At 37.8% G+C, this 25,823-nt stretch overlaps 1 protein-coding gene across 15 annotated transcripts in view; it reads left to right on the forward strand.

Annotated features, from left to right (window-relative positions):
• The window catches only part of USP54 (ubiquitin specific peptidase 54), a 125,234-nt gene that overhangs the window by 38,220 nt on the left and 61,191 nt on the right, over nt 1-25,823 (forward strand). For 10 of the 15 annotated variants that reach the window (XM_072628123.1, XM_072628122.1, XM_072628137.1 and 7 more), the window contains one exon: nt 24,521-25,323. The exons of 1 other annotated variant lie outside the window; for it this stretch is intronic. In XM_072628123.1, coding sequence (XP_072484224.1) covers nt 25,177-25,323 — 147 coding nt within the window. In that variant the 5' untranslated portion in view covers nt 24,521-25,176. Of the gene's footprint in view, nt 1-9,586; nt 9,628-24,520; nt 25,324-25,823 lie in introns of all 15 variants that reach the window. 4 more of the 15 variants (XM_072628124.1, XM_072628125.1, XM_072628133.1 and 1 more) reach the window with 2 other exon arrangements.

Genomic DNA, 25,823 nt, shown 5'->3' on the forward strand with positions numbered 1-25,823 from the left:
TGTTGTATAGGACTAACTATATTTCCCTCCATCCTATCCTGTCCCCCATTACTTCTATTCTCTTTTGATCCTATCCCTCCCCATGAGTGTCGACCTCGAATTGCACTCTCCTCCCCATGCCCTCCCTTCTATCATCCCCCCCACCCTGCTTATCCCCTTATCCCCCACTTTCCTGTATTGTAAGATAGGTTTTCATACCAAAATGAGTGTGCATTTTATTCTTTCCTTTAGTGGAATGTGATGAGAGTAGACTTCATGTTTTTCTCTCACCTCCCCTCTTTATCCCTCCACTAATGAGTCTTTTGCTTGCCTCTTTTATGAGAGATAATTTGCCCCATTCAATTTCTCCCTTTCTCCTCCCAATATCTTTCTCTCTCACTGCTTGATTTTCATTTTTTTTTAAAGATATGATCCCATCCTCTTCAATTCACTCTGTGCACTCTGTCTCTATGTATGTGTGCGTGTGCGTGTGTGTGTGTGTAATCCCACCCAGTGCCCAGATACTGAAATGTTTCAAGAGTTACAAATATTGTCTTTCCATGTAGGAATGTAAACAGTTCAACTTTACTAAGTCCCTTATGACTTCTCCTTGCTGTTCACCTTTTCATGGTTCTCTTCATTCTTGTGTTTGGAAGTCAGATTTTCTTTTCAGCTCTGGTCTTTTCATCAAGAATGCTTGAAAACCCTCTATTTCATTGAAAGACCAATTTTTCCCCTGAAGTATTATACTCAGTTTTGCTGGGTAGGTGATTCTTGGTTTTAGTCCTAGTTCCTTTGACTTCTGGAATATCCTATTCCATGCCCTTCGATCCCTTAATGTAGAAGCTGCTAGATCTTGTGTTATCCTGATTGTATTTCCACAATACTTGAATTGTTTCTTTCTAGCTGCTTGCAGTATTTTCTCCTTGACCTGGGAACTCTGGAATTTGGCCACAATGTTCCTAGGAGTTTCTCTTTTTGGATCTCTTTCAGGCGGTGTTCTGTGGATTCCTTGAATACTTATTTTGCCCTCTGGTTCTAGAATCTCGGGGCAGTTTTCCTTGATAATTTCATGAAAGATGATGTCTAGGCTCTTCTTTTGATCATGGCTTTCAGGTAGTCCCATAATTTTTAAATTGTCTCTCTTGGGTCTATTTTCCAGGTCAGTTGTTTTTCCAATGAGATATTTCACATTATCTTCCATTTTTCCATTCTTCTCTCTTTGTTCTGTGATTTCTTGCTTTCTCATAAAGTCCTTAGCCTCCATCTGTGCCATTCTAATTTTGAAAGAACTATTTTCTTCAGTGAGCTTTTGAATCTCCTTTTCCATTTGGCTAATTCTGCTTTTGAAAGCATTCTTCTCCTCATTGGCTTTTTGAACCTCTTTTGCCAATTGAGTTAGGCTAGTTTTCAAGGTGTTATTTTCTTCAACATTTTTTTGGGTCTCCTTTAGCAGGGAGCTGATTTGCTGTTCATGCTTTGACTTCATGTCTTTCATTTCTCTTCCCAGCTTTTCCTCCACCTCTCTAACTTGATTTTCAAAATTCTTTTTGAGCTCTTCCATGGCCTGAGCCCATTGGGTGGGCTGGGACACAGAAGCCTTGATTTCTGTGTCTTTGCCTGATGGTAAGCATTGTTCTTCCTCATCAGAAAGGAAGGGAGGAAATGCCTGTTCACCAAGAAAGTAACCTTCTATAGTCTTATTTCTTTTCCCTTTTCTGGGCATTTTCCCAGCCAGTGACTTGACCTCTGAATATTTTCCTCACACTCACCTCGCCTCCTGATCCTCCCAGCCAGCGTTTGGGGTCTGAGATTCAAATGCTGCTTCCAGCCTCAGGGCTTTGGGCAGGGGCAGGGCTGCTATTCAGTGTGAGAGTAAGTTCAGATGCTCAGGTCAGGGCAGGGCTGCGTCTCAGGCTCAGTTCTCTCAGGGAGTTTATGCACGGACCTTCAACAATGGATCCAGGCTCCTGCCTGCTTGGGGAGCCCCGGTCTGCCGCCGCCCCTCAGCTTCTGTCTCCCGAGGGGGCCCGAGCCATGGGGGCACCCCACTCCCCCCTCGACCTGCCAAAGAGACTCTCTCACCGACCCCCGTCACCTGTGGGTGGAGGGACTTGTGTGGCCGCTGGAGATCCCGTCCCTGAAGCCCGCTGGGATCTGTTCCTCTCGGTGCCGCGGCCGCGGCAGGGCTGTATTCAGCTCCCAGTCCCGGCGCCCAGTCCGCAGTGCGAAGGACCTTTTGCAAGAGGTTTGCAGGTCTCTCCGGAACAGAAATCTCCCTCGCTCCAATGTTCAGTGGCCTCTGGGTGCAGAATTTGCCGTGAGTTACTTCTTTGTAGTTGTTCTATGGGTTGTGGGTTCGGAGCTATGTGTATGTGCGTCTTTCTACTCCGCCATCTTGGCTCTGCCCCCCATACAGTTTGAATTTTAAGAAAGTAATAGATTGTCTGTGCTCTGGTCAGACTACATCTGGAGGATTATGTTGAATTCTGGGTACCATAGTTTTGGAAGGATGTTGATATTGATAAGCTGAAGAGTACCCAGTGGAAGGCCTTGAGCCTATGTCATAGAAGTGTCCTTTGAAGGAACTGGAGACATTTAGCCTAGAGAAGATTTGGAGGGGATATATTAGCTGTTTGTAAGCATTTAAAGAGTTATCATATGGATGAGTGAGTAGACCTGTTCTGTTTGGCAGCAGAGATCAGAACCAGGAGCCATGTTGGAAGTTTCAGAGACAAATTGAGGTTTGAGGTTAGGAAAACTTTCCTCACTATCAGCTATTCAAAGTTGGAATGGGCTACCTTAGGAAATCATGGGTTCTCCTTTACTAGACAACCTCCTGCAGAGACTTGGGTTTATTAGAATGGCCATTCATTTTCAGATATTGGTTGAACTGACCTTCCTGAGTCTGTTCCCACTCTGAAATTCTGTTTCTGTAGTGAGATAAACTTTGAGCCTTGTCTCCAAGTCCAGCTGTCTTTCTTTTGTACCACCACAGACTAAAGTAATACAAGCAAAAGTCCTTCTCATAGGTAGCTTGGCATTCACCTAGCTTTAGCCTGTGACTGTTTGCTCTTTCTTATTTTTGAATTATAAAAGAGGAAGTAGAAACCTTGTGGCTGAGCTTGAACTTCAAAGGAAGGAAGGGAAGGGGAATGGATTATTAGATGTGACAATCCTTCAGGAATGCTCTTTTTTTTAAGATTAAATTTCATTTTTTTATTATTTTTAAAATTTATTTTTATTCTGAGCTTAACAATTGCCAGATAAAATGAGCATTTCCAAAATATAGCAGAAAGAGGACTGTACATGAAACTGTAGATTTCTATTATGTACATCTTGCTTTTTCTTTTTAAGTATATAACAAACAACCTGTAGTGTTCAAAACTGTCCTGCTCTTCTAGCCTTTTTGTTCTGTTCTGGGTATTTTTCAAAGTTTTCCAGCACTCCCTTCTCCTTGCTTCTATTCTTTTTTCCATTTTTTTCCTTTTCGGGCTATCTCCCTTACCTGATGAAGATATGAAAAATGATGGGACCCAGCTGTGGTAGCTAGCAACCCAGTGAAGTGCTTCATCTGTAGTCCTCTGCCTTCTCTCTAGTCTCCTCCTCTGTGCTTTTCAGGCCTGTTAAAAGCTTCCACCATCAGACACCAAGATGCCTAACTTGGGGCTTTGGTTTATATTCAGAGAAGCACCAGGGAAGCTGGCCCAGAGTGCTGAGGGGAATTCAGGGCAGAGGACTGAGGTTTAATGCTTTACCTTTTCTCATGCTGCCAAAGGATCGATTTTCTTTAGTTCTTTAGTTTCATGAGTAAATTGTAATTCTTTAAAATCCAGCAGCTTTATGGCTGTGATCATGTCTAGCATGTGGTTATGTAATGAGAAAAAAAACTTAACCAAATTGTTTTTCTTTGGCCAATTTTTATTTTTGAGACATAATAGAAAATATAGAGGTCATAATTTTGGTTATAGCTCTGCTGACAGCATTGTTTCTGATGTCTTTACTGTGCTTATAAAAATGATCTTTCTGAATAAAATTTTTATAGGCAGGTGACCCAACATGAGGAGGGGCAAAGGTATGTATGTAACTGTAGGGTCCATCTGCCTGCTTTGTTCAAATTTTGAGACTCAGTTAAAAACTTATTTGAAGGCAGAGACTCTGATGGCTGTTTATTCTTTTTTTTCTTTTTCTTTTTGGGAGGCAGTTGGGGTTAAGTGACTTGCCCAGGGTTATGCTGCTAGGAAGTATCTGAGACTGGATTTGAACTTTGGTCCTCCTGACTCTAGAGCCCATGCTCTATTCACTCTACCTGGTGGCCCCATAGCTGTTTATTCTTGCTTCCATAACTCCTTATTGTTCATGGAAGGGGCTAGAGAGACATAGGGCTTTTCATGTTGGGAACATTGGTTGGAGAACAGTTTTTGAACTGGATCTCTCTAGTTCAGTAGTACACTTCTTTTTAGTGGCATTATGAACTATTTTAGACAGTTGGAGTAGAGAGTTGCTGGTTTGCTTTTTAGCTGTGATTTAATTCAAATCAAATCCAGAAAATCCTGGAATTTTGTGAGGTCCTTATGGTATTGGCTGCTCTAAATCAAGCAAATGCCTTTTCTAACCTCTTTGATTCCCCCCCTTTTTTTTGTGACTGTTGTTTTTCTTTAAATTGTCTGGCAATCTCCTTCATAAAGTCCATTAAAGCTTGTAAGATCTTTGTGGTCAGGAATGTGTCCAGAGGAAATAGCCTCATAAATTGCTTTTCTTAGGACTCTAATAAAAGTTTGTGATGTACGCTTTCCTGGTTCAATAGTTAGTTCTTTAAGTTCACTTTGTTTATAATTAATTAGAGACTTGGTCTTTTTGTCTTTATTTTGCATTGTCAGTACTGGGTCCTGGTGGGTGGTAGAAAGGACTGCTCTGCTTGCAGCTTTCCTGTTGGGGAAACCCCATCTGCTTAAAGTCACAATTTTCCTTTGTTAGAAACTGCAGGTAGTCAGCCCCTTCCCCCGCTGCCCCTGTTTCTTCCCCTGTACTGCTCCACTTGCATTATAGTAGCAATCCTGATTTTTGGAGGGTTGAATGCCAGGTCCTCTACTGCTGATGCCTGAGTGTGAGTACTCTTAACTGGCAAAAAACAAAACGAAACCCAAAACATTGACTATGCGGATTAGATCCATCTTTGGGAAGTAAAGATCATTCACTTGTTGTATTGGTGGGGGTGGGGCGGGTGGAGAGGAGAGTTCTATTTTGTTTTGGTCTTCTTCTACATGAGTCATCATTTTTAATTATTAATATTTAGATAATATTTTCCCCTTCTGGTCCAAACATTTATTAAAATAAGGGGATTGGGATTCGTTATAGTGTTTTAAAATCCTAATAAGTTTCCTTAATTAAATGAAGGCTAAAGTCGTGTTGTCTTGAAATTTTAAAAATTTCCCCTTTTATACATAGTTATTTGTGATTTCTTTTAGATTGTTTTCAACATTTATATACTTTACATAAATAAAGGAAGACCCATGTCAGAGGAGAAATAGAAAGATTTTTCTTTTCTATAACCAGCTGTTTTTCTAGCAGCAGAATGTTGTTGAAACTCACTAAGATTTTGGCATATATTGTCAATTTGGAGAAATGGTTTCCTGGATATTTCAGAATAGCAGATGCTTTCTTGGATTTATTTTTAATGAGTAGATAGCTTTACTTGGTAGCACCTGCTATTTTAGGGGCCATACAATGTTTTTGTAAGTAAAGTTGTCTTAAGGAACATATTTTCAATTAGAATTTAGAGGAAAAGAAATATTTTCTTAATGGGCTTTCCAACAGCATTCTTTGGGATATGTTTTGATCCTCTAAAGCAACATTTGATGTGCAAACAAAATATTTTGTGTCACTTGGAGGATTTGGTCTGAAACTCCAAGCAATTGAATTACAAGATCTGTTTCCTTTTTATGTTTAAACCCATGCTGGCCAGAAACAATGCTGAAGAAAGTCTTTTTTGTGGTAGATGAGGGAGGGAGTGTAGGATTGTTGTAACAATTGTCTAGCAATCCCAAATCGAATTTTATTGTTTGTAAGTCTCTTGGTTTATTCAAGTAGGAGTTTGCCAGCACATATAACTTGTAAACTGATGTAGAAGGAAATGAGAAGGACCAAAACCCAATTTTTACTGTAGTAACATTGTGAAGGTCCTCAATTTTGAAAGACTTAAGAGCTTTAATCAACTCAGTTACCATCCACAGTTCCAGAGGACCAATGATGCAGCATGCTGCCCACCTTTTGACAGAGAGGTGAGAGATTCAACTTGCAAGATGAGGTCTTAGGGAGAGAAAAATAAATACTTGTTAATTGAAAAAAAAGTTTAAAAAGATATAACTCATAAATAGTTTGTATTTACATAACTTTTTACGATTTACAGATAATTTTCCTCACAAAAACCCTACGAGGTAGAGAGCAGAAGTATTATTGTTTGCATTTTGCAGATAAGGAAACAGATTTAGAGAGGTTATGACATACTTGTCCATAGCCACACAGCTTCTAAATATTGAAGCTGGGACATGAACCTGGTTCACTCTTTCTACTGTATTATTAGAATTCCCAGAAGACACTAGCATTGATTTTTAGTTAGTAATATAAATACTCACTAATTCTGCTTTTTCTCTAGTTTTAATGTTTCTGATTTTTTTTTTTAAAGAATATTTTTTTCTTCAGTGGCTTCTGTTACTTTCCTAGTCATGTGCTTATTCACTTACACTGGAATGTGGTACCAGTCAGTACCACTGTTCTCTCATCAGAAATGAGTTAAGCTGGCTATGTCTTCTCCTCCTACCTCCCTCCCACAGTTCAATTTATGCTGAAATACATTTGAGATCTTGTTTTTGTTTGTATCTGTTTATAAATAGAGCCCAGTTACATTTAAGAGTGTTCAATACATGAAAGGCCTTATGAAAGGAAAATTTAGTGAAAAATGACTTCCAAGGCATTAGATGTGTGGTAGGATAATTGTGCTAGATTTCATTTGTGATTCTTGGGAAGCTAATGAATTATTGCTATCACTTATTTTCTGTCTATTCTTTAAGTAATACTTTTTACTGATTTGTTAGTATTGGTAGTATGGAGGCTGTTTGTAATTATAAGGTAGAATTCTATTTCTCCTTAGGCCTTCATGAAAAAATAATGGAAGTGCAGATGCAACTTAGAGTATTTGAGGAAGGGGTTTATCCTGAGTCCTTTTCTATTCTTTTCTATACTACTTCACTTGGTAATCTTCTTATCAGCTCCCATGGATTCAGTTGCCTTCTCAGTGCTGATGATTCCCAAATCTACCTTTTTTGCCCTAGCCTCTGTGCTGACCCTCATTCTCACATCTCCAACAGCATTTTAGACATCCTTGAACCGGATAGCCAATAGGCACCTTAAATTCAACATGTTCAAAACCAAATTCATTATCTTTCCCCCTAAAACTTGAGGTCAGGGACCGTCTTTAACTTTTTTTTGTATCCACAATGCTTAGCACAGTGCCTAGCACATAGTAGTCTCTTAATAAATGTTTATTGACTGAGTATAATTAAGAATTATGGTCTCCTACACCATATCCATCCGTGGGAAGTTAATATTTTCCAGTTATAATTTTTTTTAATTTCAAGTTTGCTGCAGGTATCATCTATTGTTTTATGTCATAAAGGTATCCCTGGGTGCATTCAAAAGAATGTCCTTGGCATTTGTAATCTAAAGATTTTACCTGCCCATTAATGGGCCTCAGATTAAGGGAGGCTTGTTTTGTAGGAAAACCCACACCTTTTGTTAATTGCTAATGAGGCACTGGGGCACGACTTTTCAGACCTTCTGAAAAGTGTTTATGTACTCCAAGGTGAGGTTTTGCTTTAGGGGCTTAATCTTTGGAAGAAAGTTAATGTGCCAGATGAATTCTGGGTAGCCATTAAGGAACCTCTTCTCTCCCCCCTTCCACCCCCTCTTGAAAACCCAGATATTGGTGCTTCTCTTGTTGGTAACTATGTATGTATGTAATGGTCAGATAACTAGATCTGTCTGTTGATCTCTGATGTATGTACTGCTTATGGTCAGACGTTTAGAAGCTCTGTCTGTTGGTCTTTATTTCTCTGCTTGTATTTTCTCTGTTGGTGAATGTAATTAAAGAAGATTGTTGACCCCTCAAAAGTTAGTTTCCTTTTAGAAAAGCAGATCCTCCTGTGCCAGGTGCTTGCTGCTGCATAGCCGCTGAGAGGGAGTGCAAGCTCTGGTAGGTCTCATGAAATTACAGAAATTCAGGGTTAGGGTGATGGACTGTATGTTTGTCACTGAAGATCAGCCTTGATAAATTTAGAGAGCATATGCTAATTGGATTGAAGGCGGGGTTGTGGTCTGTGTCTGAGGGCAGTACCAACATTGACCTAGAGACAGAACTATAGTCATCATATCAATAGTTGCCATATAATTGCTTTAAGATTTGCAAAGCATTTCACATACATTATCCTTTTGATCCTCACAATAGCCCTGTGAGAGGGGTGCAGTTATTATCCACATTCCATTCCCTAATTGTGAGTACCCCAAGACAAGGCTCTGTTCTCTGGGCCCTCTTCTCTGTAGTATTTATAGTGACCCCACTAACTCCCATGGGGTGGATTTCTGTGCAGATGTCTCTCAGATTTATTAATCTTACCCTGGTGTCTCTCTACTAAGCCTCAGTCTCATATCACTAACTGCCTAGTGGACATTTTTTAATTGAATATCCTATAGACATTTCAAACCCAATATGTCCAAAATAGAATCTTTTTTCCCAGACCCACCCTGCTTCCTAACTTACTGGTTTTGGTCAAGGACATCATTATCTTCCCATCACCTAAGTTTACAACTTCAGAGTCATCTTCAGGCCATCGCATTCTTTCACCTCACAAAACCAGTCAGTTGCCAAGTCTTGTCAGTTCTACCTCTACACTTTCCATCACATCTGTAGTCATTTCTCTGCTCTTAGCTCTACTACTGTAATTCATGTTCTTATTACCTTTTGCCTGGATTATTGTATTGATCTCCTAGTTAGTCTCCCTACTTCACATCTCTCCTCTTAATTTTATCCTAGTAAGTAACATTCCTAAAGTACAGGTCTGACTATGCCTCTCCCCTGCTCAGTATATGTTAATCCCTCCCTAGTTCCTCTAGGATCAAATCCATATTCCTCTGGCATTGAAAGCTCTTCATATCCTGGCCTTATTATGCATTATTCAGCTCAGCCAAACTGTCCTTGCTGTTATTTATATCCTGTATTCCATCTCTCAGCTCCATGCCTTTGCAAGGCTCCTTGGAATGGATTCTTCTCTTACACAAGACTTCATCCCTCAGCGGCTATTGCCTCTACCTCTGAATTAACTGATGTTTATGTTTTATATATTTTATATGTGCATGTGTACGTATAGTGGCCCCCAATAAGAAACAAACTACTAGAAGACAGTTTAATTTATCCTCTTGTTTCTCATGTTTTTGGTATTTACTGCTACTAGAAATATTAGTAATAACTAGGGCATAGCAATTTACGTATTATCTCATTTGGTCCTCATTACTATCCTGTGAGGTTGATGCTGTTATTATTCTCATTTTACAGATGAGGCTAAGAGAGGTTAAACATCTTGTCCAAGGTCACAGGTAGGATTTGAACACTGTTCTTCTTAACTCCCAAGTTCAACTGTCTATCCATTGTGCCACTTACCTACTTCCTAATATCAATTAACTACCATTTGGAAAGTACTTAGTATGTGTCAGGCATTGTACTGAACTCTGGGAATATAAAGAAAGGTAAAGCTCAGCCTCTGTTCTGAAGTCTAATGAACTTGCAGTCTAATAGGGGAGACAACATGCAAACAACTCTGTCCAAACAAGACAAGATAAATTAGGGGAAGGTACTAAGTTTAAGGAGGACTGGGAAAGGCTTCTTGCAGAACATAGGACGCTAGCCAGGGCTTGAAGCCAAGAAAGCCAGGAGGAAGAGATGGGGAGGGAGAGAGTTGCAGGCATGGGGGGCAGACACAGGAGATGGAGTATAGTGCTCAAGATAAAGCAAGGAGACTAGTGTCACTATATCACAGAGCACCTGGAGGGAGAGTAAAGTGTAAAAGAAAGCAGGAACAGTCGTAAGGGGTCAGGTTCTTTACATGCTAAGCATATTTTATATTTGATCCTAGAGAGAATAGGGAGCCACTTGAGTTTATTGAATGGGGAAGGGGGTAATTACTGTGCTTTAATCCTAATAGGTATTTGTTGATTGGTTCCTTGATTAGATGTACCTGGCTTATCATTTTATTCTTAGTAGGTAGGGTGGCAGCAAGTTTTATTTTTCAATTTTCCTCTTGTTGATGTCTCATCTCAGACTTAATTATATATGATATAGTATCTACTCCTACTCCAGGTGTATAGTTAAGTATATGATTTTTAAGAAACACTATATTTTATTTTTTTTCATCAATGAAAATCTGCTTTCCTCCTCCCATTGCAGTTGAGAACAAAAGAAAAATAAATTCTTGTTAACAAACCCATATAGTCAAGCAAAACAAATTTCCACGTTGGCCATGTCCAAAAATTATACGTTTCTCATTCTGTATTCTGAGACCTTGACTTATCTTTCAGGAGGTGGGTAATGTGTTTCATCATTAATCCTCTGGAATTGTGGTAGGTCATTTTACTGATCAGAATTCATAAATCTTTCAGGGATAGCTGGTGGTGCAGTGGACAGATAGAGTGCTGGCCCTGTAGTCAGAAAGGACCCGAGTTTCAAATCCAACCTCAGACATTTACTAGTTGTATAACTGTGGCCACAATTTTCTTAGCTACAAAATAGGGATAATTATAGCACCCAACTCTCAGGGTTGTTGTGAGGATCAAGTGAGATAACAGTTGTAAATAACATTTAACACATTATCTGGCACGGAACAGGTGCCTTGTAAATGCTTATTCCCTTCCCCTTTCATAGTTGTTTATCCTTACTATATTGTGTAATTGTATAAATTGTTCTTCTTGCTCTGTTTGCTGTCTCAGTTCATTGAAGGCTTCTCAGGTTTCTTTGGAACCATCCCCTTTGTTATTTCTTATAGCATACTAGCATTCTGTCATATTTATGTTATAACTTATTCAGCCGTACCCAAATTAGTGAGTATCCTCTTAGATTCGTATTCTTTGCCTCTGCAAAAAGAGCTATAAATATTTTTGTATATCTTTAGAATTTGTTTTGCTCTAAATCTCCTTTCTCCCTTCTCTCCTTTCCCTCTTATGTCACTGTTAAGTGAAAAGTATTTCTGTACTCAATACTAGGTGTGTGTATTTCTTCCTTCCTTCCTTCCTTTGATCAGTTCAGATGAAATTGAGGTTTGTGTGTGAGTTGCCTTGCCTCAGCCCCTTCTTGTTTGTATAGATGTTTACCTGTGTATGATTGCATAAGATGATTTTTCCTAACATTCCTTTCCCTTTCCTTCCAATATATGGATCTTCCCCACCCACTCTTCTCTCAAGATCAAAACACAACAGAACTACCCGTAGACCTTGTCTAATTAGACTCCCTCTATGACCCCCACTGATGGTAGAGTATCTCCATAATAGAATATAAGCAGTTTACCATTGTTTAGTGCCTTATAATTGTTCGTGTTTACCTTTTGATATTACTTTTAATTCTAGTATTTGGACTTTAGAGCTTCAACATAGCTCTGGACTTTTTATCAGGAATGCTTGGAAGTCCTCTGTTTAATTAAAAATTCATTTTTTCCCCCATAGGATTATTCTCAGTGGAAGAAATTATCATTTCTCTCTTGTATTAATGCCTAATTATTGAATCAGAACCAAGATTTTCCCCCTTTTCTACTTTCTCATCTAGAAATCAACAAGTGTAGGAAATCTTGATCAAAGACTTACACCAGGCTAAGATCTAATCAAAGAAAATAAAAGAAATTCTAACTTTGAGCTTAGTGGGAGGATTCTTGCTAATTGTATTTACTTAGTTCTGGGAAAAAGTGGATTCTCCCTTTTATCAGATATATGATATGGACATTGATCAATCTCTTTGACCATGACTAGGTGATTCAAGTCACGTACTTCCAAGACCCTCATTGGAATACAGCCCAACCTCTCATTGCAGTATTCATTCTTTCATTAATTGTTAACCAATCAGAGTTGATTGCCACCCTCAGGAACACCTGTTCTACCAAGGGCATATAAACTGTGAGCCCACCACCATGAAGTGTCTTTGGCGTTTGAGTCACTGATCTCCTTTTATTAATACACATGCTAGCCTTATTAATAAAATGATTAAATTATCCAGAAATGATGTCTCTCAAATTTTTAAAATACCACCAGTTTTGCTGATTATGTATACTCAGTTTTGCTCAATTATCCTTAATTGTAATCCTGTGTCCTTTGCCTTCTGGAATATTGTATTCCAAGCTCTCTGCTCCTGTATAGTGGTGTCTGCCAGATCATACATGATTCTGACTATTGCTCGTCTGTTCTTATTGAATTCTTTCTGCGCATTTGTGGTACTTTTCCTTGACTCAAAAGCTCTGGATTTTGTCTATAATGTTACTGAGAGTTTATGATTGAGAGTTTCAGGTGACCAGTGGATTCTTTCTATTTCCATTTTGACCTCTGTAAGAGGTCTGGGCAGTTTTCTTTTAAGATATTTTGAAATAGATGGGGATAGAGCCAAGATGGTGGAGTGAAATATTTTTGCCAAGCTCTCCCAACACACCTCTCTGCAGCAACTTTTAAAAATATCATACACAGACAATATGATGATATAGTTGGAAAATCCTAAAGATTCAACTAAAAAATTAGTGGTTACAATTAATAATTTTAGCAAAGTAGCAGGATATAAAATAAACTCAGATAAATTTTCAGCATTTCTATATATATTACCAACAAAACCTTGCAGGGATAGTAAGAGATACCTCATTTAAAATAATTGTAGACATCATAAAATACCTAGGAATGTACCTACCAAACAAACCCAGGAACTACATGAAGTCACATTTAAATAACTGGAGAAATAATTAATTTTTTGTATATCCTTAGAGTTTGTTTTGCTCTGATTCTTCTATCTCCCTTTTCTCCTTTGCCTCTTATGTCCCTGTTAAGTGAAAAGTATTTCTATACTCAATACTAGATGTGGATAGGCAGAGCCAATGCAATCAAAATGACAATTTTACCTAAATCTATTTATTCATTGCCATCCAAAATTACCAAAAAAATATTTTACTGAGCTAGAAAAAATAGTAACGAAATTCATTTGGAGGAACAAATGGTCAAGAATATCAAAGGAGTTAATGGGAAAAAAATGTAGAGGAAGGAGATTTAGCAGTACCAGATCTTAAACTATATCTTGAAGTGGTAATTATCAAAACTGTCTGGTACTGTCCAAGAAATAGAAAGGTAGATCAGTGGAACAAAGTAGACATACAATACATGTTAGCAAATAATTATAGTAGCCTTGTGTTTGACAGATGTAGAGATTTAAGCATTTAGGCCATTATTTGGGGGGAAAAATGTTAGGAAAGGTAGAAAGAAGTCTGGCAGAAATTGGGCATAGACCAATATTTTATACCATTTAGCAAGATATGAGAACGTAAAAAAAATAGTGGGGAGGGAGTGAGCAAAAAAAAGTGTGCAGCAGAGAACAAAATAAAACTTGGAAATACAGAAAAGCCAGGGTAGCTTTGAAAATAATGTGTAGTAATTTTTAACATAGTTTTTCAAAAGAAGTAACAATGTGAAATAGAAATTCATGGTTTTATATTGAATGCCCTGTTGTGTTGTATACATGGAAATTTTTTTTTTTTTGTATTGAAGTTCAAAATGAATTTTAAAAAAGCTTTTTTAAAGCCTGTCAAACTGACTTCTGAGTGGGAAAACCAATGAGAAGTCACAGTGAATGATTTTTCCAACCTAGGGCAGCTTAGGGAGACTGAAAGAGAGGTCTGCAGACAGTAGGATAGGGCTAGCCAGGAGCAAAGTAGCACTGACTATAGGGGGACAGCAGTGCCCAGGGATGGTAAGGAGTGAATACCTGGTCCAGAAGATGTCCCAGGTACTAGCATTTGATGCAGGATCAGGTGTCAATTGGCAGCTTTGTTGTCCATTATCCAGTTCTGGGTTGCAGCTCCAGGGTGACAAGTAGTGATTGCAGTTATGAGGGAGCAGGGGACCTATCTGGGTAGGGACTAGAGCTTAGACCAGGAGGATAGTGACCAGACCTTTTCCCAAATCATATTTTGGACTACAAACTTAGAGACCCAGACCTAGCTATAAAAGTATCAAGACATAAAAGACTAAAACTCAGACCAGGCATTCCCCGCTCCTGCCCCCAAAGGTAAGCATAGGATACCTCTACTCTAAAGTTCAAAGTCAAGAATTAGGCTGGAAAAAAGAGGAAAAAACCCCCTCACCATAAAAAGCCACTACAGTGATGGGGAAACTCAAGACACAAACTTGAAAGAAGATAATGACTTGGAAATACCAACAAGGAAAGACTCAAAGAAAAATGCAGACTGGACACAAACTCAATAAGAATTCTAGAAGAACTAAAGAAAAAGAATTTTTTAAAAGAGTAAAAAAATTTTTTTTAAATCAAATGAATAGTAGAGGAAAAATTGGGAAAAGAAATGAGAGGAATATAAGAAAATTATGAGAAGAGAATTAAAAGTCAGATAAAAGAGGCATAAGCAAAATTCTGAAGAAAATATCTCCTTAAAAATCAAAATTGACCAAATGGTTAAAAAAAAGATGCAAAGCTTCACTGGGGGAAATACTTTTTTATTGTTATTATTTTGTTTTCAGTGTTCTATAATCACTTCCATATATCTTAGATTTTTCCCATCCCTCCTCCCCTTCCCCTCTACATCCCTGCTGCCTCTCTGATAATGGCATACAGTTTTATATAGGTTCTACACATACATTCCTATTAAATACATTTTTACCTTAGTCATGTTGCATAGAAGAATTAAAATGAATGGGAGAAATCATAAACCAAACCAAAACATAATACAAAAGAAAATGATCTGCTTCATTCTGTGATCGGGAGGAAATAATTCTTTAAAAATTAGAATTGATCAAGTTGAATAACTCCATGATATTTTACAGAAAAATAAAACAAATGAAAAGACTGAAAAGAAAGAAGAAAATATGAAATATCTCATAAGAAAATAATTGACCTGCAAAATAGATTGAGGAGAAATAATTTGAGAATTATTGGACTCTCTGAAAGCCATGATAAAAAAAAAAAGAGCCTAGATAGCCTATTTTAAAAGGGAAAACTTTTGTGATATCTTAGAACCAGAGGGCAAAGTGAAAATTAAAGAATCTCCAGATCATTTTTTGAAAGAAGTGAATAAAATGAAAACTCTGAAAACTAGTATAGCCAAATTCCCGAGCTGACAGGTCAGGGGAGAAAATTCTGCAGACAGATGAAAAGAAACCATTCAACTACCATGGAACTATAGTGAGGATCACACAAGATTTAGTATCCACCACCATGAAGGAGGAGAGGGCTTGGAATATGATAAGCAGAGAAGCAGCTAGAACTACAAGCAAGGATAATCTAACAAAACTGAATGTAATCCTACATGGGAAAAAATGGGTACTTAATGAAATAGAGGATTTTCAAGCATTCTTGATGAAAAGGTCAGAGTTAAGTAGAAAATTTGACATTCAAACATAAGATTCAAGAGAAAGTTAAACATAAAAAATCATAAGGAACTCAATCAGGTTAAACTGTTTACATGTATCCGTTAAAGACTTTATTATCATTAGGACAGTTAAAAGAAATCTACTGAGAGGGTTAGAGAACATGGGTGAGAGACTATTATATTGGGATGATCTCAGAAAAAAAAGGTGGAAGAGTAAGAAGGAAAAATGCACTGAGAGAAGTAGCAAAGGAGAGAAGGAACAGGGAAAATTACCTCACACAAAGAAGAGTTTTTACAACGGAAAGGAAAATGAGGGAGAACAGTGGACAATACTTGAACCTCGAGCTCATTTTAACTGGGTCAAGAAGGGAAGAATACACACACACATGCTCATACACACATACTTATATGTACACACCCAGAATTGGGTATAGAAATTCATCTTACCCAACAGGGGAGCAGGGAAATAAGAGAGGAAGGGGCTAAGTGAAGTGGTGAGGGAATAATAAGAGACAGAATAGATGAAGGGAGACAGTGGCCAGAAGCAAAACAGATTTTTGAGGAGGGGACAGGGTTAAAAAAGAGAGAGAAAGAAGAAAAAATAGAAGAGAATAGAATGGGGAGAAATACATAGCAATCATTACTGTGAATGTGAATGGGACAAACTCTCCCATATAATGGAAGAGGCTATTAGAACAGATGAGAAACCAGAAATCAATATGTTGTTTTCAAGAGACACATTTGAAACAGGATGTAGACTCAAGAGACACACTTGAAACAGGATGTAGACTTGAACTAAGGGGCTGGAGCAGAATCTGTTATGCTTCGGCTGAAATAAAAAAAAAATGAGACAGGAATGGCAGTCATGTTCTCAAACAAAGCAAAACAAAAAATAGAACTAATTAAAAGAGAATATCAGGGAAACTACATTTTCCTAAAAGATACCTGTTGACCTGAAAACTTGGCTGAAGAAAAGGCAATAGGCCAAATGCATACACTTTATGATTTAATTAAGTGAACAATTCCCCGTAAAGTAACAATTTCATAATGTTATGGAGCCAGAAATTATCTGACTGTCCAGTACAGAAATCTTCTGCTTTAAATACATTTTGCCGTGGGAAAGGAACTCTCATGGTTGAACAAATTATAAATGTAGTAGGACAATTAAAAAAGTAATGTCAATTGGGTTTTATAATCCCAAGCTGTGTGAATTTCCTTTCTGTAGCATATGTCTCCATGACATAAGATAAGGAGAAAATCCCATCACTGTAATGGCAGGTATCCTGTTGACACAGGAAAGGGTAACTTTAACAAAGTTTCAGTTGAAATTACAATCCAGGACATCTGTGTTTTTCCTTATCACTAACATGCATGCCATAAAAGGGTCTCTTAAGGAAATTACTAAGTCAACCCCATTTGCTTCCCTGACATACCAAAAGGCATTCTCTGAGTTTACTTAAGGTAACATAAGAGACTATTAGGTCCAGACTCTCTTTTATTCAAGCTTTGGCCCTTATTAAAGTCCAAAATTTATATTAAATATTATCATACCATAGACAATATCAGCACTGAATATATTTTTGCCAAATGGCATAGCACCCAGAATATTAACCAAAACTCATATCCTGGTAATATATACCAAATTAGGGGAAGCCATTTTTAGTTAGCTCTGCTTGTCAAGTTCTGGTCCTGTGATATGTAAATCCAAGACAAAATCCAGACTTCCCCAACGCCAGACCAGCCGGAGTGTCAAAAAGGTGCTGATAACTTTGAAATGATGATTTTAAAGTTTCACTGATAACTTTGAGATGATTTGGATATGTTGGTAAACTACCTTCAAGGTGACATAGATAGGACTTGGTCTGTTTCCCAAGAAACACCTATAAAAATGAAACCTCAAACTCCTGCTTGTCTTTTCAAACTCTCCTTTCTTCTCGCTAGTCACAAAGCCACTAAGCTGGTTCAGGCTTACCTAGACTAAGAAAAAAGGAAGGAAGAAAGGAGCATTTATTAGTGGAAGAATAAACACAGTGCATTGTTAATGGAGCTGTGAATTAGCATAACCATTCTAGACAGTAATTTGGAATTATGCAAATAAAGTGGCTAAAGTGTTCATAACCTTTAAACCAGAGATTTCCACTGCTAGGCATATACCCTAAAGATGTCATTGAGAGAAAGAAAAACTGTACCAAAAGATGATAGCACTTTTTGTGGTAGCAAAAAATTAGAAACAAAATAGACCACTCATTGATTGAGAGATGCAGTACGTGAATGTAATGGAAAATTGCATTCTTTTGCTATGAGGAATAGTGAATATGATGGGAAAAGGAGAAGCATGGAAAGAAGTATATGAACTGAGACAAAGTGAAAGAAGCAGAGCCAGGAAAATAGTATGCATGATGACAGCTGCAGGGTCTGGCAGTTAGTCTCTGCTTCATAAATGCTTATTGACTGGTAGCCATGTAAGTGGAAAGAACAAAACAATTGAAAATAAATGTTGTAAAATGTCAAAGGACAAGCTTTCTAAAGAAGAGATATGAGAAAACACCTTTGCAGCATTGGGGCTCATGGATGTGGAATATTAATAATAATTTTTTCTATGTATTGATCTATTTTGCCAAATCTTTTCCCCATCTTTTTCTTTATCCTTCTTTAGGTTAAAAAAATTTCATTTCAAAATTTCTGGGAGAGTGAAGAAGAGACAGGGGAAATGTAAATGGTATAAGAACAAAACATATCAATAAAAACTCTGAAGAAAAAACATTTTTAAGCACTTCTGTGCAAAGTACCATACCAAGAGTTAGGGACACAATAGAAATAGCAAGGCAATCCCTACTCTCCAGGAGCTCACATCCTAATGAGGAATACAACACATAGAGGAGTTCTTAGTTTCAGGTCAGATGAAAAATATCCATTGGCCTCTAGGGTACAGATGCAAAACAGGTAGTAACAGGTTATCTTTAATGCTGATGTTGAACCATTTGACAATACTGAGGACCTTAGTGGCAGGAGCTTTCTTTTATGGATTTTCAAAAGCTGTTACAGAGAAGATAGGGCCTACAGCACTGACAGAGGCAGTTTCCTGATTGAATTTTCACCAGGATTGCTGTGGGGGCTAGGCTGGTTTCAGGATTGGTGATCTGGGGGTGGGTTACTCCTCATGGATCTATTAGGATTATCATTCCATTGACAGTCAATGTTATGTGGTGGTGGTCTTTTAGTTTTTCTTCAAAGGTTGCTTTCCTTGATGATGGCTGTGGAGATTAGACTAGAAACAGGAACAGTGATCTTGGGGGGGGGGGGGGTCTGGATTGCTTGCTGTCTCCTCTGGGGTCTCAAGAAAGGCAATAGTTTTATCAACTTCTGGCATATATTGTCTTCTGTTACTCCATCAGGATGTCTTGCTGCTTCGACTAGATTGGTTTGACTGGTCAGATGATGGCTCTTGGTCTGCAGCTGGTATGGTGGTGGACCTCTTCTTAGGTACTATTCCTACAGCCTCTGTCACGTGCTTGTATTTTTCAGTAGTTATATACTTCTGTTTCCTTTTTTGTACAACTCTTTCCTTTTAAAATCTAAGCTCACTGTGGAGCCAAACCTTCATGGTTTGACTTATCGAAATACCTTTTCTTTCTCATCTCCTTACTAGGAGTTGAGGGACCTAGGTTCTAGGAACAGCTTTGTTCTTAATGAGCTGTAGGATTTTGATTCTAGTGTTGAGTTTTTCTGTTTTAAAATGAGAGTTTTTAATTAGTTCATCTCTTAAGTCTCCTTTTGCTTCTAACCTTGTGTCAAGTAACATGGTAGAGGCTGGAGGGGGGTGGCTAATGGTCAAAGGAATACGTGTATTTAAAAATAATAGATCCCTAATTATGTTTGTAGGCAAAGGCCAAAGAGAGAAAGAAAAACTATAAAGAATTATAGAGAGAAAAGATCCTAAGAGCATAAGTAAAAGAACAAGGCCCTGAAGGCAGTGGCCAAGCTTGAAAGAGAATAGAAATGCTTCTTATACAGTAGGAAAAGAACCCTGAGAGTAGTACAGTGTCACAAAGTAAGGAGGAGTGGGGCAGAGTGATTGGATGTCAGTGTCAGGTGCTAAGGAGACAGTGAAAAAGGAGGACAGAAAAATGACCATTGGGTTTGTTGAAAAGGCAATTGTCTTCAGGGAGATATGTTTCATTATAGAATAGTTGTAAAGGAAGCTTAGAATAAAATGGGTTAAAAGAGTGAGTCACTGGTAAGGAAATAGAAGCATTGAGTGACCACTACTTTTTCCAGGAGTTTGTAAGAGACTGGGATGAGAAAAAATAGGAAAAGAACTTGAGGAGGTTAGGAGGGTCAAGCACAGAGCAGGGCAAAGAGGGCAAGATTTGGAATCCACGGACCTCAGCTGGAATCCTTGCTCTGCCACGTTACTTCACAGCTCATCTTCAGTTTCCTCATCTGTGTGGTGAAAAGATTTATTCTAGATGAATTTTAAGGTGCCTTCCATCTTTAAATCTGTAAAGATCCTATAAAGGGCTAGGAGACAAATATTTAAATGTAGAGTGAAGTGGGGGGGGAGGGGAGCCAGTGCAGCTAAGTGTTAGTGCATAGATTGCTGGGCCTAGAATCAGGAAAACCTGAGTTCAAATCTAGACTCAGACATTTACTAGCTGTGTGACCCTAGGCAAGTCACTTAACTTCTTATTTGCCTTACTCTGCTGGAGAAGAAAATGACAAACTACTCTAGAATCTTTGCTAAGAAAACTCCATGGATATTATGACCACAGGGTCATGAAGCATTGAACACAACTGAATAAAAACAAAAAAGTGAAGAGAGGGTGAGGGAAATTGTCAAGAGGGTAGTCCTTTTAAAAGTTATAAAATACAACGTTTCCACCACTTAGCCAAATTTCAAAGTTTTAGTCACGTATGTTCTAGATCAAACCTATCATTTCATTCGTACAATTCTTTCCAAATTGTTGACAGTTTTCTGATCTGAAGCAAAATTCACATTTCATTTGTATTATGAATATTAGATGATGCCATTCTCTTCTAACTTTAATGACACAAAAATTTAGTTTGGTATATTGCATTTTAGATTGTAATTTGGGGTATCTTAACTAGCTGAGCTATTATTTTAAACTTTTTAGCATCTTCCCAGGTTTCTTATATTTAATATGTTCCCTACATTTCCATCAATAAACATTTTAATTGGAAAGTAAATTCCAATTTATATCACCCTACTGTATCTGAAGATTTTTGTATCATTTTTTCATCTTTGTTGGGATGTTCTTCAATGTTACCTAGTTATTATCATCATCTATTGCTGTCATGATCTCACGTATGGGTATATACATGTCTACACATTTTATATCTATGTCTCCTTGTTTTTCATTTGAATTGTTTAACGTACAGCAGAATACAATTTTTTTTTGTTTTGTTGCAGACAAAAATTGCTGTTTTTCCCAAGTTATTTGGGTTCTGTAATGAGAAATACATTTTCTTTCCTCACAATGTGTGGGGGGGTTATTCTGCCCTAATAGTTTCTTGTTTCGTGAACCATAGCTTCAGGATAAGCAATTGACAATCATTTCTCTCTTTTGTTTGTTGCTAAACTGAATGGCTTTCATTTTTGTCTTGTCTTATTTTCAACCTTTAGTTTCTGACACTCCTAGAAAAGGGATGATGTAAGTAACAAAAGCTCTTTTCACCTTATGGCCTACATGATAGTGGCCTTCAGAGTTCTCTCCCCCACTCCCCCCCACCTCCCCTTTTTCCTCACTTTGCTGCTTAGACTTATTTCACAGTCAGGCTAAGTTTCAGGAGGCTCTTGAAGTGAATCCTGGAAACTGCACCTGTCTGCCAAGTCATTTGGGCTGTTAGCAAAGAGAAGGCTTGGCACTTGACATTCCTTTAACAAAGTTCTACTGTAGGAATGCAGCTTGACTGGCTGAAAGCTGGTTAGCAGACTTGAATGGGGTGTATGAGTATTGTTAGGGTGTGCCCTTGTGATGAAGTATGGGGAGGGAAGGGAGAGTTTTTCTACCCTGTGCCAGAGACCTGGGCGTATTTTAATGCACATATTGGCCACTGAGAAACATTTATTGACTGCCTCTTTTGTGTTCAGAACTGTGTTTGTTATTGTGGAAGATAGAATATAAATTTTAAGACATGTTTTCTTGAGGCACTGTTAGTTGGAGAGACAAGATAACAGACATAAATTAATTCAAGAACAATAGACTACATAATTAAGTGATAAATTTTGAAGTACAGATTAGAAATATTGTGTACCTTCAGAGAAACTTAAAATTTGTATCTGTATATCTGTATAGGATCAATAGCATCATAGATTTAGAACTTAGAGACTAATTACCTCAATTTTCCCTTTAAATAACCTGGGCAAATAATTATTTCTTTGGATCATCTATTGCTGCTTTCCTTGAATGTTTTCTAAAGTTTTCATCATTTAGTTTCTGTCATGCCTAGAGAAAGTATGATATAAGAGATGTTTACTTTGTAACCCCTTGACTCCTTGAGAGAGAGAGAGAGAGAGAAAGTGTGTGTGTGTGTGTGTGTGTGTGTGTGTGTGTGTGTGTGTGTGTATGAATTTCTAACTTTCAGGTTTTTGAAATGGACACTTGAAATTGTACCTGCCTCCCAGACAGAGATAATTTTTGGTCGCAATGAAACTTAGCACTTGTATTTGTAATTTTATCATGTTTGGACAAGATCTGTCTCCCAGACAGGTAGTTTTTGGTCAAAATGAAACTTAGCACTTGTATTTGTAATTTTGTCATGTTTGGACAAGACACTTCTTTTGGGTAAACCTTCAAAAGAAGGAAAAGATTGTGGCTATCCCTTCCAGAACCATCCTTTAGAGTTTCTTCCCTTTGCTTCCTCATTGACATTTTTTTTCTCATTGGCATGCTTGTTATTAGGCCAAAGGTGAAGTTGAACAGTGGAATAAATTCAGTTCCTTTCAGCATTTATCAATGCTTACCATAATAAAGCACTGTGCTGGACAAGGGCTGCATACTGGGAATACAATAGTGAAAGATGATAATACCCTGTCCTCATACAGAGTATAGTCAAATAGAGGATAAGTGTGTATAAAACAAGCCTACATCCAAAGCAGAGGTCCAGACAGTGAGTTATAAGAAATAAATATTATGACTATTCCTAGAATAACACCACTCTTTGGTATATTTTAAAATTCTCTATTCCCATCCTTATCGAGGAGGTCTTACTGCCTATGAAACACTTGATATTCTTGTTGCACTTTGGTCAATTAACAAGACATTTTTACCTCTTTTTTTTTGTGTGTGTGTGTTACCTGTGTTGAAATATGGGTTACACTTTGTGTAACTAAAATAGTAGAGACACTATAATAATGAATGTGAAATTATTACTTTACTAAATGGTGTCTTTAGCAGTGCCTGAAAACATTTCTATTTTCTTATTCCCTACTCCATTGCTCGGTTTTAAATTTAAAGTCATTTTCCCCTTTATTTTCAGATTTTGAAATGACTTTTTAAAAGACTTTTCCTTCAGGATGATCTCCTGCCTTTTTTAAAATCAATCCTCTCCTTTTAAACCTAACTCCAAACTCACTTTCAATATGAAACCTTTCAGCATTTCTAATATATACATATAAACTCACACTCCATGTTGTATTCATAGCTAAAGCCCTACCCCAAAGATCTTGTCCTGGTCTGGAAGTCTCAAAGGCTGTTACAACAAACACAAATTCAAAACAATTCCTCATCAGATGGTGAGGCTTCAGGATGAGCCAGCCTGTGTGTCATCTGAGAGTCAGTCTCGATTGTTTAGAGAGGTTTTTCACCAGAAGGTTAGCTATTGACTGAAGTGATAACAACTAGCAAAAATAATGATCTAAGGTCTGAAGAATGGCTGTGTGTGTCAGGGGAAGGAAGTTTCTACACTGATGAAGTCACAGCTCTTTAATACTTGAGTGTGTGTCTCCTTTTCAAAGACATTTTGTTTGCGTGTGGGTACTCCTTCCACCACTGCAGGTTATGTCTTTTTATTCTGGGTGATTTTTGTGCAAAAATGTATGTTTCTCCCTCTCTAGCTCTTTGTCTCTTGGCACTGTAAGAGTGAATGAAAAATGCTTGCACAAGCTACTTTTTGTCTTTCCCAATACTGTTTAACTTACAGATGTCTAAGACTTCATATTGGCCTTGGGCCAACCTTTTCAAGGTTGACTAAAAAAAAAAAAAGATGCTTGATTCCTTTCTGAATATGAGTCTTGTCACCTAATGATAAAGGATTTATCTTTATAAAGGATTTATCATCTTTATAAAGATTTAATCTTCCCTGTTCCTTCCCGTCAGAGAGTATAGGAGACTTGTTTTTGACAAACTGGAAAGAGTAGTCATGTGCCTGTGATATTTCCCACAGTGACAACTTTGTTTAGAACAAATTTCATACTGATGGCTTGTCCTTCCCAGCCTCTAGATGAGTTTTCATAATTATTCCCATAACATATGTGTATTATATAGAATGCATTTACTTATTGTAAACTGTGTCAGAGAACCATCAGAAACTGTTTAAGTTCAAGGATGGGTGTATGCTTCCTCAATTGTGTTTGATCCTGAAAAGTTGTATATTTGTTTTGGCTTCTTTTGAAATCAGCCTCTGTCTCTACCCCTTTCAAACAAATTTCAGAGAAGTTTCCCGGGACTCATGCCCCACACCTCTTTTTCTTTTCCTTGTTTGATTGTGGGGTTTTGTTTTTTGGTCTTTTTTTCTTAATATCAAGGTTTCAAGTTTGTAGTGAGAGGTGAGGCAACGTTGGTCTTGGCAGAACACAGCTAAGCCAGCAGAGTCATTAAGTGATGTAAGCTTTTATTTTTTTTTCCTTTCTAAAGCACTCTGGCAGGGCTGGCTATTCCAGTCACAGAAGAAAAGAGGAGACAAAGCTTTCTGATGTTCTGGATGGGTGACTAGAAGAATTTTTGGCCAAGTGAAAACAAAGCACAATGCGCATCTCCTTCCAGGGTTGTTGTGGAATCTTTTTGCCCTTCTGTCGGAATTGGGTTTGTTCTTTTCAAGCTACTAGATGATGGAACAGATCAACTGTAACCCCAGACAGCTTCATTTTGCTCCTGTTTGTCTGCCTTTTCCTAATTGGATTTTGTCTTCAATTCCATGAAAAGTGTCCCTTATTGATCCTGGATGTTTCTGGAGTTGAGGATTACAGTTTTTCCCAAGGGCTTTGTGGAGCTTCTGACACTTCAGTGAAAGTACTGAATAGAACAACAACTTGCAGATGAACATGGATCCTCACTGTTTGCATCCCTCCTGTTTGGGTGTTAGAATCTTGCTACTTTTAGGAGCAGTTGAATGACAGTTCTTTCATCTGGACCTGGATTCTAGAATACTTTGGCCCATTGTAGGAAGTTACCAGCTCAGACTTTTGCTACAGAAATTGACTGCTCTGCACCTCCATTTCTGTTGAGCCCTTAAGCAACAAGAGACTCAAACAGATAAAAACCCTCTCTGTATTTGGGGCTAAATGTGAACAATGTCTTGGAAAAGGAATTATTTTTCTGTAGGACGGGGCAGTGTGCAGGGGATGTTTGCCCCACGGAGTACAACTTCCATAGCTCCTAGTAAAGGTCTCAGTAATGAGCCTGGACAAAATAGCTGCTTTCTCAATAGTGCCCTGCAGGTAAGAGGTCTTGATGTGGTTTTTCCCCCCCTCCTATTATACTCTGATTTCAAATTGCTACTGTTGTATTTCTGTTAACTCCTATAAATGCAGAGTTGTGAGGATTTCTCTGTATCTCAAAAGCCACAGTTCTTATTTGTTTAATTTTCTTTGTGACCCTGAGCAAGTCCCTTCACTTACTTGGGCCTCAGTTGCCTAATTGATCTAATAAGAATAATAACACTTTACATGCGTGAAGGGACTTTGAGATGGGGGCCGGAAGATCTCTTAAAATTTCTTGTAGCGTTAAGAGCTACAATTTTGATTTTTTAGTTTAGCTCTCTTGATTAAGAAACTAAAAATTTGTCAACACATTCTTATACATTTTTTTGAAAAGTGAGTTTCAAATTTTCTTCACTTGAAACAAAGTTCTGTTATTAACAAAATTACCAGTCTTCCAGAAGTAAAAAATCGTTCCAGTCAAATGAAAGTTTTTTAATGAATTGTAGCAGCCTTATGAT

This window comes from Notamacropus eugenii, chromosome 1 (assembly GCF_028372415.1).
Source record: "Notamacropus eugenii isolate mMacEug1 chromosome 1, mMacEug1.pri_v2, whole genome shotgun sequence".
Lineage (NCBI taxonomy): Eukaryota > Metazoa > Chordata > Mammalia > Diprotodontia > Macropodidae > Notamacropus > Notamacropus eugenii.